Raw genomic sequence first — 12,792 nt, forward strand, 5'->3', positions numbered from 1 at the left:
ATTGTTGTTCAGAGGTTGTTGTGTCTGAGATCAGTCCTCCTCCTTTTGTGATTATCTTTTGGATAATTTTATTTTCTAGCTTTTAAGAATCTGTCAAATGGAAAAATGAGATTTAGGGTAATCTGGTCTGTGTCCATTTTGGATTCTTCTTAGCCTGCGTGTCCTGCATGCTGATGTCTTTTGCTCTACTTTACTACGCTGTATTTTACATGATCTATTTATTCCCACATCTGAATTATTTATAACCTCTTATCAATTTTGATTCTTTAAATTGGCCCGATTCTCAGTTCCTCTCTCTATATATTATTCTTTAAATTCCCTTTTTGTAGTCTTTCATTTGTGTTAAAGAAAGATTAGACAACAACAAACTCCACTACCTCTCAGCTGGTTTGGTGTCTCTCCACTGCCTCTCCAAGCTGCTATCTTTAGACTTGTTACCCCTCCCACTCCTGCTCCTGCTCCGATATAGCTGAAGATAGACATTTCTAACTTTGCAGTCTTCCAAATTATCCAATCCGTCACCTAAAATTGCAAAGATTTTCTTGCCCTTGCTCCTTTTCTTAGACTCTATCTCACCTCGCTGCTGCACTCTCTATCAGCTCTCTTCTTCTGATCTAGTGGGTTTACTGACTTTTTACAGTATGCACTGTATTTGTCATATCTCCTCCGTTTGCTTTCCCAGTTCCTCTGACAGTATCTTCTCTTTTCCCTACATCTCTCCTGTTTTGTCTTTCTTACCTCTCTCACTGTGTTCTGTCTGAATCCTTTCTTCTCTATGCATCCTTCCTCTCTTCTTTCATCTCCCTCAGCCTGTGCCTGTACATTCTCGCTCTCAGTGTTTTTATTTTTCTCTTCATCACATGTCGTCTCCGGCATGGCAGCTCTCCTCGCCGTGTATAATGAGGACGGGGAAGAAGAACGCATCCTGATAGGATGGAGGCCGATCCCTCTCACCCTCTCTCGCCTCTCCTCCCCCTGCGTTGTCTTGCTCTGCCTCCTCATCCCTCTCTCTCCTTCCTCTTCCTCTATCTTCCCTCCTCGTCTGCTCCTGCTCTTCTTCCTCGTCATCGTCACCTTCCCCTTCAAGCACTCCTCTGGTCTCCTCGTTGTTCTGTCTTGAACCTAACCCAAGGAATCCTCCACCACCTCCACCCCCTCCGCCACTTACCCCTCCTCCTCCTCCTCCATCTTCCCTACTTCCTCCCAGCCCACCCCCCATGCTTCTTGAATGAAACAGGCTGTTCTGGCGCCCACCTCCAAGTCTCCCGAGAGAGAACCCGCTCCGACTGAGCACCAGTCTCCCTCCCATACCCCCACCTCCTTGCCCTGCTGCTCTGATCCCTGCCACTGTAGCGTTCAGGAGGGCTGTGGTTCCCATTGAAGCCCTTAGCCTGGATGGAAGACTGGCACTCGATGTGGTCCGCCGGCATCGGGGGCAGCTCTGAAGGAGGTAAGCCGAGTTGAACACCACAGGCAAAGCCAGAGGAGGGGGGTTGGTCCCCTGGCTGGGAGTGATGCCTTGAGGCCCAGAGATAGGTGTGGAGGCTGTAGGGTTTGTCCCCCCACTCGTTTCTAAGTCCATAAGGAGGGCTTCAGAGTAGCTCGGGACCATCTGTTGGTTACAGCGAATGTGCCACTCCAATTCTGTCATGTCCACCGTGTTGACACGAGAGATGGCTCTGTAGCTTGTCCCATTCACACCAATGCCAATCGAAATTCCTCCCGGGTGGATTCCATTCTCAGTCCCTCCTTCAACGCCGTCCCCTCTTCCACCTCCGCCTGGCCCTCCTCCGCCGACTCCCCCAACGGTATCCTCGTCCTCCCCGAACAGCTTCTCCACGTGGTAGTGGACGTACGCTGTGCGGTATTCCGACACAACTCGCAGCGGCCACGACAGGAGGAAAGCTGAAGCCAGCCAGAACACCTTGTGCCTGGAGAACCACGGCTGGTGAGCCGGATCGGAGAATGCTAGGATGTGTTCGCGGAAATCCACGTTTTTAAGGTGCATTCCCTCCCTGGCCTCCATGTAGTCATCAAGCCCCTCGTTCTCCCCAAAGAAGCGTGCTCGCTTGCAATTACAGAGAAAAAAAAATCAAAAAGTAAAACACTGTATGAGATTTAATGCTAAATTATTACCAATATTTGAGAAATTTACTGATTCAAATGCTTCGTATTTTTGATTTAAAATGAAAATGGACATTTGTTTAAGCTTAAAAAAAATAAAGAACAAAATGAATCGCATTCATTGATCCCTCACATCTTACCTGGGTGAGGTAGGCAGCTTCAGCACGTGCACTTGAAAAGCTAAAGAACACAAAAATGAGTCACTATCTATTTCACCTTAAATAGAAGGTAAACCTTTTAACAATCAAAGTCATACAGGTTTAAATTTGATGTCTCGCTGATACCTGAAACACTTTGTGAAACGCAGGCGAACAGCAGGGTGTTGCTGCAGGTCCAACAGCTCCTTTGACACGTCTTTGACACCATAGCGGGCGTAGTCAAACTCAGAACTTGAGGCATGAGTGTTCACCCGCTCATGGTAGACCTGAAGAAGAAAAAAAAGCAGGGCACGGACAAAGAGGTCGAATAATGATGAGCAGGATGTGTGATACTAGAGGGACATTTTTATTTTCAAAATATGTTCCAGCATGAATAAAACTCAGCTGTATGGAATTTTTTGCCTTCTGTGAACAGCTGTTTGTCACAGCTCAACAACATTCACTATATCAAAAGCAGTCAGGATAACAGGAAGGGTGAAACGTGAGTGTGTAGAACCAGAAAAGTGTCCTCACCTGTGTGGTCGTATATGCATCTCCATTGCGGTATCTTGTCACCTGTCTGGTCCTCCTCACGTAGTGATAGCTGATGGCCTTCCACCAAATACAGGGTGTGGCCTGCTGAAGTCTCTGCACACGCTCGTATACTTCCTGTGTAAAACAATGAGGTAAAACAAGGCTGCTTTAAACCATGTCACAATGTTTTACACTTTCTACAACCAACTTGCTGCCTGATGTGTTAAAAACGAGATAAAGACATAACATTGCCTAAAACGTGCAATCACAGCAGGAGCAGAAACAGTTGTTTTACTATCTGCATACAGTTTAAAGCTGTGCAGGCTGGTGATGGTTTGGTTATTGTGGGATTATTTTTGTCCTTCTTAGTAGAGACAGACAAACAGCTGTACGTTTGGAGACAGACAAAGGACAGGCCAGAACAAAGCAAAAAACAGCAAAAACCTCGGTCAGCTAATTTCCACATGTAGGGAAGGAAGCTGTATAATGACGTTCTCTCCTCATGAAATATTACAAATCGGAATAAACTGCATTAAACTCAGGCTTCCTTGAAGTGAGGATTTTCTTTTTTTAATCATTATTTTTACTGGTTTAACCATTTTAAGGATTCCAGACACAAAAAACAATCACTAAGTGAACAGATTTGTTTTTTAATAACAGGTCTTTCTAGATTTCTCTTCCAGCGTCTTTCTGTTTCGTGCTGGAATCACCTCACTTGAGCCCATTACACCCACCTTCAAAATACAGGCTATAACTTTGACACATACCTGGAATTCAGCATGAGCCAACATGGCCGTCTTGGAGAAGCAGTGCCAACACTCCACCAGGTAAACGACATACAGCATGGCCAGGAAGGCCAGTGGGATGTACACGTAACCACTAGAACACGGACTTTCCAAATGCTGGATGTAATAGGCCGCCGAGGTGCCGTCAGCAGATACGGAGGAGGAGCCCAGAACGGGTACGCGACAGAGAGCGCACCAGGCCAGCGTGGCAAAACAGCCGTACATGAGGAGGGTCAGGAGGAGGCACTTCCAGTGGGACTCCCGACAAAGGGAAGAGGCCAGAGACTGTTGGACTGGCCGTTGCTGTGGAGGCACAGAGAGGAAAAAAACAGCTGAGCCACAAGACTACACACATTGGCAGCCACGAGAGTGATAACACAACATGCCTCTAAATATGCCTCATTAATAAAGCCAGACAGGTGACAATCAATGCTGCGGAACACAAAATGTTTGTAAAGGACGCAACACAGGTTTTCTGTACCTGCTGAGGTTTTAATAACCATATTCTTCCTGTTTGGTAAACAGTGTCACATTACAGAGAAAGTGTGTAAGCTGAGGTCTTGACCAAAGGAATGCATTACGCTGCCCCACTCCCATCACAGGATAAGTGCTGCATATTAGGAACACACACACACTGCTTATGCCACTCTCTAAGTGCACACAGCCTGACTTGCACTGTGGAGACATCATATTACAGCGCACTCAAACACACACATATACGTACGCACACACATTTGAGATATACAGACATAGATGGTCTAATGCGCCTCATTCTTTTCAGTCTTGCTATCTCTATCCATACTCACGCCAGCATGCACGTTTCTCAGCACTGTAATGCAGCCAGCGGAGAGTATGTGAATAATTTAGATGAGAACGATGCTTCTAGACGGTTCTCTAGCCAACTGACTCCGCTCCAACATCAGGAGCATATCAGCATTGCTGCAGTTTGTGTGCGTGTGAATGAAGGACAGAAAGACAGACTGCTTGTGCCAAAAGGAAAAAAAAACAAACATACCTCATTTTTATGCATACCTCATAAAAACGTGATGAGAAAGGAACACATTTAACACACACCTGAACTGTTTCATGTGACAAAGGGTGCTTATTTGTGTCTGCGTTGATGTCTCCCCTGTGGTGAAGGCGACAAGGCGAAAGAGCAACAAAGCAGATGACGAAAAGAAGGAAAAAAAAGATGGGATGACACCATTGTCCTTTCCTCCTCTCAGTCAAGTCTGCTCGTCCTGTCAGCACATCACGCCCTCCATTTGTCTCACACACTGGCCCCTCTCCTCCCTCCTTCTACAGTATATCACTCACACACACACTCTCATATCCTTCACTTTCTCCCTGAGCACCACAACAGAGCCTCAATTTGCTATTTGCTATATTTGCTAGCAGATCTTGGTGGATGCACTGCACACAAACACGCACAAATGTGCACCCATGATTTCAGAGGACATTTGCGCGTCTTGCCTGAAACATATACCAATGTTACTGCAAATCTTACCTTATCCTCAGCTGATAATATGTCTTTACCTTAACCTTTAATGATTTACTTTTTGTGTCTATACGTGACTGTGCAAACAGACTCAGGCTCACATTAACTGTATACACACACACACAGACATTTTTCACTACTGTACGTCAAGGGCGAGCAGTGAAAGGCAGAGAGAGGGGCATCTACACTCCACCAGTCTGTCATCACTCTGCAAAAGCTGCCAAAAAGCATCCAAGTGCAGGCCTTAAGATTCTAAAAATAGGTTTGTTGCCTTTAAGAAAATGAAAATGATCCGTGGTACCAACTTCATATCATATTTAATGCTTCTCGTATTCACATCTTCTTTCATTTGTCTATTCTTATGCAATCTCTTTTTCCTCCTCCTTCCCCAAATCTACTCCCCGAGCTCCTAAGCATTTTGTACCCACCAATCAGAACTTTTACCTCGCCTCACTCTGTCCTCGCCTGCCAACCCCACCCTCCATGTCTCCTCTGTTACATCCTCTTTCAAAGTCTGTCTCTAAGTGGATTGATTGGGCTAAGAGTGTAGCGTAGGGGGAGGGGATGAGGAGTGTGAGGGGAGACAGAGAAACGGTCATGAACTTTTCATGAATGCAAGTATGAAAGGAAGCTAAATAAGAAGAGGAGGATGAGGAGAGAGGGAGAGAAGCTAAAGAGCCAGCAGCAGTGACAGAGTGCACCTCTCTCCAGAGAACTCCACTGCCAAAATCCATCCTTTTCCACCGTCTCCCTCCCTCTTGTGCCCTTATTTTGTCCTTCTGGCACCAAACCTCTTTTGTCGTTTACCTATTACCCAAAAGAAGAAGAAAATACTCCAGCAGTGCCAAAAAAATGTGTCAAGCATTTTCAACAAGAATCTGCAGCCGTGATGCCAGTGTGGGTACAATCAGCCCAAGACAGGAGTCAGATTATTCCTGTAAGCACTTATCCCAGTCAGCTTTTGTCAGTATGAGCCATTCTCTGTCCCACAGGTGAAAACACCTGAGTGCCAGAGCTTTAGCACGACTTAGTGAGCATAGTCAAATAAACCAGTGCCGTAAGTCACCACACAAATTCCAGTGAAAGATGAAACATCAGAGCACTCTGCCAACCATCAACTCTGCATGACGCCAGCTATTTACAGTAATGGGAATTATACACCATATATGGGACTGAGAGGCCATTTTAATTATTACACAGCCACTAATGGAGGGTCAAATTCCAAATCCAGCAACAATGCACACAAGTAGTTGTCTTCAGAAAACTGAAAGTCTTTGGTGGAGTAGAAGTAACTTCAAAGGAGGAAAAGCTCCTACTAACACCTCCTTAGTAATTATTATTCTACCAGGATATTTGAGCCTACAACAATAAAAAAAAACACAGAGTGTGCAACTATGTGGACCAGAAAACATTTTTAGGTGAGGCAAAGGATTGCTGAAAGAACTGATTTAGAAAAAACAAACAAAGTTTTTGTACTACAAAAATAGCAAAAAAAAAACTTTACTGAAAACCAAAAAAGCTTTAATACTAAAAACAGTAATACTAGCAGGGGATTTGGAAGGCTATTGTCAATATTCAGCCCAATTCATGAATAATTATCAGCAGCAGAAACCAGGCGTGTTGCATTTGTGGGTCCTTAATTATTGTCGACTTATTATTCTCGATAACCATGTGACAGCTTAAAACGACAGCTTGACAACTTAGGTGAGATTTACAGCATGAACGGGAGCCACAGCTCAGTGTCCTCTGAAAGCATGCAGATTCAGTCATAGACTGTAGGTAAAAGATGGTCTGAGACTGCAGGTCTAAAAGCTGAAGCAAAATTGAGTATTTTGGTCTAAATAACCCAAAATGTGATGTCCACACATGTGGACGCCACGTCCTAGGAGGTTAAAGAGGTCAAGTCAGAAAGCTGTTATACACCTTTTCGCAGTCACAGCTACGGAAAGGTACATCCAACATTTATACTGTATTTGTTTGTAAAAAGACCTCAAGTTGTCCAGAAGTCTGTGGAGAATGAACTAGGGCTGCCACGATTAGTCGACTAGTCACGATTGCGTCGACAATTAAAAACGTCGACGAGTGATTTAATAGTCGACGCGTCGTTTGAAGCTTTGTAAGATCACAAAGGACGCAGGAATAAGTAGCAGGATTTAAGAGTGTAATAACGGACTGAAACAGAAGATGGCAGCACTGCATGTACAAGGATGCCAGCTGCCGTTAAACCCCGAAGAAGAAGAAGCGGTGTCCCATAATTCATAGTGCAGCCTAGCGTAGTTGTCAACGATGGCGGCCGCTAGTTAGTTTTAATATTACTCTTATTATTCTTTCTGGGTCACAAAATAAAGTTTAACATATTTTCAGGCGAGAATGTAGCTGTGGAAACTTCAAATATCTGCTCGGTTTATCAGGACACCACATATTTTTAAAAGCGCTCCGACGTTTTCGGAGACGTCTGTTACACCGAAACAATCTGCAAATGTCATTAAAATTTAATAAACTATCATCTTGTCTTTATTTTTAGTTAGCACATACCTTAAACACTTCAAGCTGTAAGCTAATGATAGTTATATAAGAGCAGATGCATGCTGGTGCAATAAGCTGTACGTTTTACGTCCAATGGATGCATGATCTGATTAGTCGACTAATCGCAAAAATAATCGGTGACTAGTCAAAATAATCGTTTGTGGCAGCCCTAGAACGAACATTGATCTATGACATCAGTAAACGCTTTCTTTGCTACTGAATGAACACAATCAGATGTTGTATTCACTGCAGAGTAAGGTTAACTATGTTGAATAGACTCCACTAACTTTTAGCAACGCTGATCTTTTATATATCATCTTCAGAGGAATGTTTTTTGTTTGTTTACTTAACACTGATCTGTGAATCGTTCAGGCATAAAAAGGCACCTAACTCAAGAGATGAACCAGTGTTGTGTCTACACTAAAACAAACAACAGTATTGAACAGTATCTGAAATTAATGTTAAGAAACAAGAGAAAAAGTCCAGCAAAGACCTGACACAGGACCTGAGAGAGACTGAACCTTTAGTTGATCCATCTGCTGTACACTGAAGCCTCATCAGAAACAGTCTCAGTGGACGGGTGGCTGTCAGGAAGTCATTTTTAATGAAGGGAAATGGAGCAGAGGCTGAGGTATACCAAATTACACAAGAAATGGACTGGAAATCTGTGACAACAGGACGTATGGAGTGATGAATCCAAATGTGAAGATGTTGGTTCAAATAGTTTTCACGTATGTATGGATGGAGAAGGTCAGAGGAGTTACACTGTGGGCGTCTACAGCCCTTTGTAAAACACAGTTTGGCTCTGTCATGGTTTGGAGCTGCTTTCAGCCACTGGTGTTGGAGATCTTGTCAAAATTGATGGAATTACGAATGCAGAAAAGCGCCAACAGATTTTCATCTTAGTCTGAGAGAGTCATTGTGTTGACCCCACTAAAATATTTACTTTCAAGCTTGTTCAAATTGTACAAATCTGTTTTCCCTTACATACTGCAAGAAATGAGGGGTGACTCAAGACTTTTGCCCACCACCTACCTCCTGAAGGACTGACCAACAATCAACACTTTTGTCTATAAAAACAACTCTGGCTGTGTCGCGATCCTGTGTCTGTTAAAGCTGCCTCTGTAGGCTGCAACAGATCAAAGTGAAATCTCACTTTCCTTGACACCATTATGCAAAGAAATCTATATAGCCCAGCCTGGAGGGTGTCATCTTTCCTATTTCATACTGAAAGTCTGAACTGCTCTCCTTAGAAGCTCTTTTGAAGAGGGCGAGTGGCTCTGACACGACATATTCTGTTGCATTAATGACATCGTTTCAGGGTTAAATATGCATAAAACATACTGCTTGACAAAGTTTTGCTGGGCTCAAAACGCAGACACTTTGACACAATCTACATTCGAGAAGCATCCCGAGCACCCACAATGACTGCAGATGGCTGTTTTTTTAGATCTTGGACCAGCTTGATCTGTGAACAAGATTTTAAAGAAGTAATTTTAAACATCCTGAGCAAACACCCTGCTTCTACTAACTGAAACATTCACAGGCCTTTCCCGTTAACCGTGTTTGTGCGCTTCGCACGAAAGGATCGTACAACCCTCTCTCCGTATTAAGGTGTCTAATAGAAAACGTGCGCTGCTCTCCCGTCCTTCCGTGCTTCAGCTCATACTGATTCAGCTGGTTAGGTGTGACTGGAGCAGCTATAATTAGCAATCCTAGCGTGTGGGTGGCAAATGAAGTGAGGGAGCGAAGAAAGGAAAATGTGCTGCTGATGCTTACAGTGCTCTGCTAAAAATTATGTCATTTCAACACAACTGGAGGGAGTCATTTGGAGATGTCAGGTTTCTACTAACTGTTCGGTGGCAGCAAACAAATTATTACCACTTGATGTGGCAGCAGTGTGTCATCATACACTCATAACGCTATCATCATTATTGCTCTGTGTTGGAGTGTGCTCAGTGGAGACTACAGACCAAACAATGACATCTCCTATTCATAAATTAAATATCAGTGAAGGCAGAGGTTGGCCTATACGTGAGCCTGAATCCATGTTAGTTACAATACTGTAGATCCGAAAGGTGGATGCTCAAAGTTTTCACAGAAACCTCTCAGTATAAGTCTAGTCTCCATCTGTATGTAGAAGGTCATTGCTTGCTAATATATAACTGTTATTGTAGCCCATGACAAAAACAGTATCAACAAGATACTATCACAGGCATGAAGAAATAAAGAAAAATCATGTTTAATATCAAACATAATGACTGAATACAAACATTCAAACAAAGAATTGAGAGCATTGCTTGTGTGTTAATTTTAGAAAAAGCTATTCTTGTTTATCTCTCAGCGAGTTGTAACGTTTCTCTTTGTCGAGTCAGGTTTTGTGGCTGTTGACACATTTTGTTTCTATTCTTGTTAAGTTTACATGCTTTTTTCAGCTCCTCTGGCTCTTTTCACATGACAGTTTTCCCTCGCCCTCCTGATGATGAGCGGCGTCTCATGTGGTGGAATGTAGTTTTCATGATTTGCGAGTGAAACTTAGAAGGGAATTAGAAACGCCTGCTTTGATGTGACGAACCTTCCCGCTAATGGAAATATGGCACGAGTGTTTGTATGTATGGAAGAGTATGAGCTGCAATTTTAAATCTTAATCATTCAATTCTGCTTCATTTGTAGCAATGCCTGAGTAAGAGTGCATACATGTATGCATACCCATGTGGCGCAAAGTGAATGCAATTGAGGGAAATATGAGTGTGGAAACGCTTGAGTGGGAGAGTCGAGTACGATGGGGGATAGGAGGACGAGGCTGTAAACTCCACTGGGCAAAAAAACAGGAAGGAAACCAGGAGGGGAAGATGAAAAGAGTAATGGAGGCAGAGAAGAGATGCAGGTTGAAATCATTGCATTACACTGCACTGTCTGCACTGCAGGAACGGATACAGACAGAGGACTGTAAGTGAAAGGTATCTTTTAACAGGCGTTCCTAGTCCACACATTACATCCATTGGTTTATGAATTATCACTTCTCAGGTGCCAAACGCTTAATTTATCTCTTATTTTCAGTTTTATTAGTCCTTATTTGTAAGTACTGTGTATTTCAAAGTATTTGGACAATTAATACACTTACTCTGCTTGGGTATTTAAAGCCCAATAAAACCAAAGTAGTCTTTTAATGGACTACTCAGTTGAGAGATGAATGACGTGCCTCTCATTTTCTCTTCAGTTAATCTGTCACTGCAATTTTTATTTGAATGTTTCCAGATATGTAATTCAAATAAGCAAAAAAGGGCTTTTATTTAATGGACAACTAACATAATAGTAGCAGCCTTATAGCATTCATACATGTGACCAAGAGGCTTGCCATAAGACTGGGAGCCTTGTACTGCCTCACCTGACCACCAAGTGTGACACAAGCATATTGCCACTGGCAGGCTGCTTGCATTACAACACACCCCACCTTTGTCTTCAAATCGTTCTGTGGGAATGTGTTAGTAGCCTCTGTCAAGCTAGTAAACTTGTCATAAACTCCACTGGTAAATTACATTAATAATATTATTATATTTTTTTTCATGATAAAGTGCGTTTAAGTGGATGATGCTGATTGTTCTAAGTCTGGTAATATAGTAATCACAGAGTGATTCAAGGCAAGATGTAAACATAAACATTTGAGCCCTGTGTGAGGACTTTCAGCAGCAGGAGGCAGGCTTCAGTAGTTAGGGATGTGTGTAATAAGGACAAGGATATCTGCTAATGAGCTTTATATGTGTTCGTAAAATTAGCTGGAAATCAGAAGAAAACACACTGCTGAGTAGGTACACTGTAACATATTGTAACTCCCGGGGTGAAAATCCTGACATACTGCTAGGGTTTTCCGTGATTTCACATTACGTGTCCTTGTGTAATTCTGGCTGTAAGGTGGGTGTGTGGCTAAACTGTGATGTCACCCTCTTGCATCTCTGTGGTGACAGCTGGCAGGTAGACGTGGTCTACTATACAGAAAAGACCATCCATCCCAAGAGTAACACATCACGCAGCCCTGTCAGACATATCGCATCAATACTAAGCCCCCTACCACCCCTATCTGTTTACTAAAGCCACAGCCTGATCTCCATTCACACTAAACCAAGCTCCTCCGTGTCCTTGCGTGAGGCATCACGGAGGAAACAACGGCAAAGACATGTTTTGTCAATGAAAGAGCACACTGATAAGCGTATAAAAGCATGTACTATACATGGAGACGGCAGGCTGTTTGGGAAGCAATGACAGAAATTGTGTCATTGATAGTTCTTCAGTGAGCGAAAACACATCCACCTTTAGGTAAACTGGACCCTTGTTTGGAATGTAAACCCCAAGGAGACAGGAAAAAATGTCCTTACCTGCTCTCTTCCCGACCCTTCCTCCAAAATGGGCTCTTCTGCGGCGGCCGTCTCCTCCTCCGTCTGCATTTTCTTTCCTGCCACTCCTTCCCTTCCTCAGAACGGGGCACAGGCAGCTCCCTCCCCGGTAACCTCCGAAGGCAGGGACCTCCCCGGCGGAGCAGGGAGCTCGGTCACCCCATCCGCCGCAAGTCGGTATATAATTTCACGATGGCGGGGCCTGCGGCAAATAGGCATCATCTACTCCTGGTTTATAGGTAGCCCCTGCCTCCCGTCCGCATCCTCTCGCGCTGACCCCGCTTACTGCTTTGGTTCCACCTGCTCCATCCTCCGGCTCCGCGCTCACAGAAAGACGGCACGAAGCAGCCAAAGTCAAAGCCCCGTCACCCTCCGTAACAACCGTCGCTGACGCCACCTCCAGTGATGCTCGAGCTACACAAGCGTGTGTATGTGCACGTGGGAGCGCGTGACCGACAGCGCAGGGGGGTGGGGGGGGGCAACCGGAGTCAAGGATTTCTCCAGCTGCACCCCACCGATTGTTAAATTTTTTGCGCAAAGGTGAAGAGGACAAACGGGCAGCATCGAAGTACGGCAACCAAAACACGAATGTCCGTCTCCGTTTAACTTTATTCGGTCGTGTTTGCACCTTGCTTTGGGTCCCCATTGACGTCATATACCAACAACCCCCGCCCCATCTATTCACCTGATCACGTGCACCAGCGCGAGTCTCCCCCGTAGAGCTAGACATGCGCCCACACTCAGGAGGCACGGCTCTAACTCGTACAGTACCAGCCAAATTACATTAGGTAGCGCAG

The 12,792-nt window shown here is 44.2% G+C and overlaps 1 protein-coding gene across 1 annotated transcript; it reads right to left on the reverse strand.

The window, feature by feature from the left end:
- Positions 1-856: 856 nt before the first annotated feature.
- LOC102193047 (transmembrane protein 151A) lies at positions 857-12,590 on the reverse strand. The gene is made up of 6 exons (XM_005748052.1): positions 11,978-12,590; positions 3,563-3,883; positions 2,796-2,930; positions 2,409-2,548; positions 2,265-2,304; positions 857-2,068 (listed from the first exon to the last, which is right to left on the reverse strand). The coding sequence occupies exons 1-6, from the start codon at positions 12,044-12,046 to the stop codon at positions 857-859; spliced, it is 1,917 nt and encodes a 638-aa protein (XP_005748109.1). The 5' UTR covers positions 12,047-12,590.
- Positions 12,591-12,792: the final 202 nt, after the last annotated feature.

This window comes from Pundamilia nyererei, unplaced genomic scaffold (assembly GCF_000239375.1).
Source record: "Pundamilia nyererei isolate P.nyererei 1_Seehausen unplaced genomic scaffold, PunNye1.0 scaffold00211, whole genome shotgun sequence".
NCBI lineage: Eukaryota > Metazoa > Chordata > Actinopteri > Cichliformes > Cichlidae > Pundamilia > Pundamilia nyererei.

Bases quoted from the DNA above. Each gene is read 5' to 3' on its own strand.
- LOC102193047 (XM_005748052.1), bottom strand. From the start codon at position 12,046: ATGCAGACGGAGGAGGAGACGGCCGCCGCAGAAGAGCCCATTTTGGAG. The intron at 2,549-2,795 runs GTGAGGACACTT...TTTCTTCTTCAG, and splicing joins ATGCATATACGACCACACAG to GTCTACCATGAGCGGGTGAA. The intron at 2,069-2,264 runs GTAAGATGTGAG...TGTAATTGCAAG, and splicing joins AAGCTGCCTACCTCACCCAG to CGAGCACGCTTCTTTGGGGA.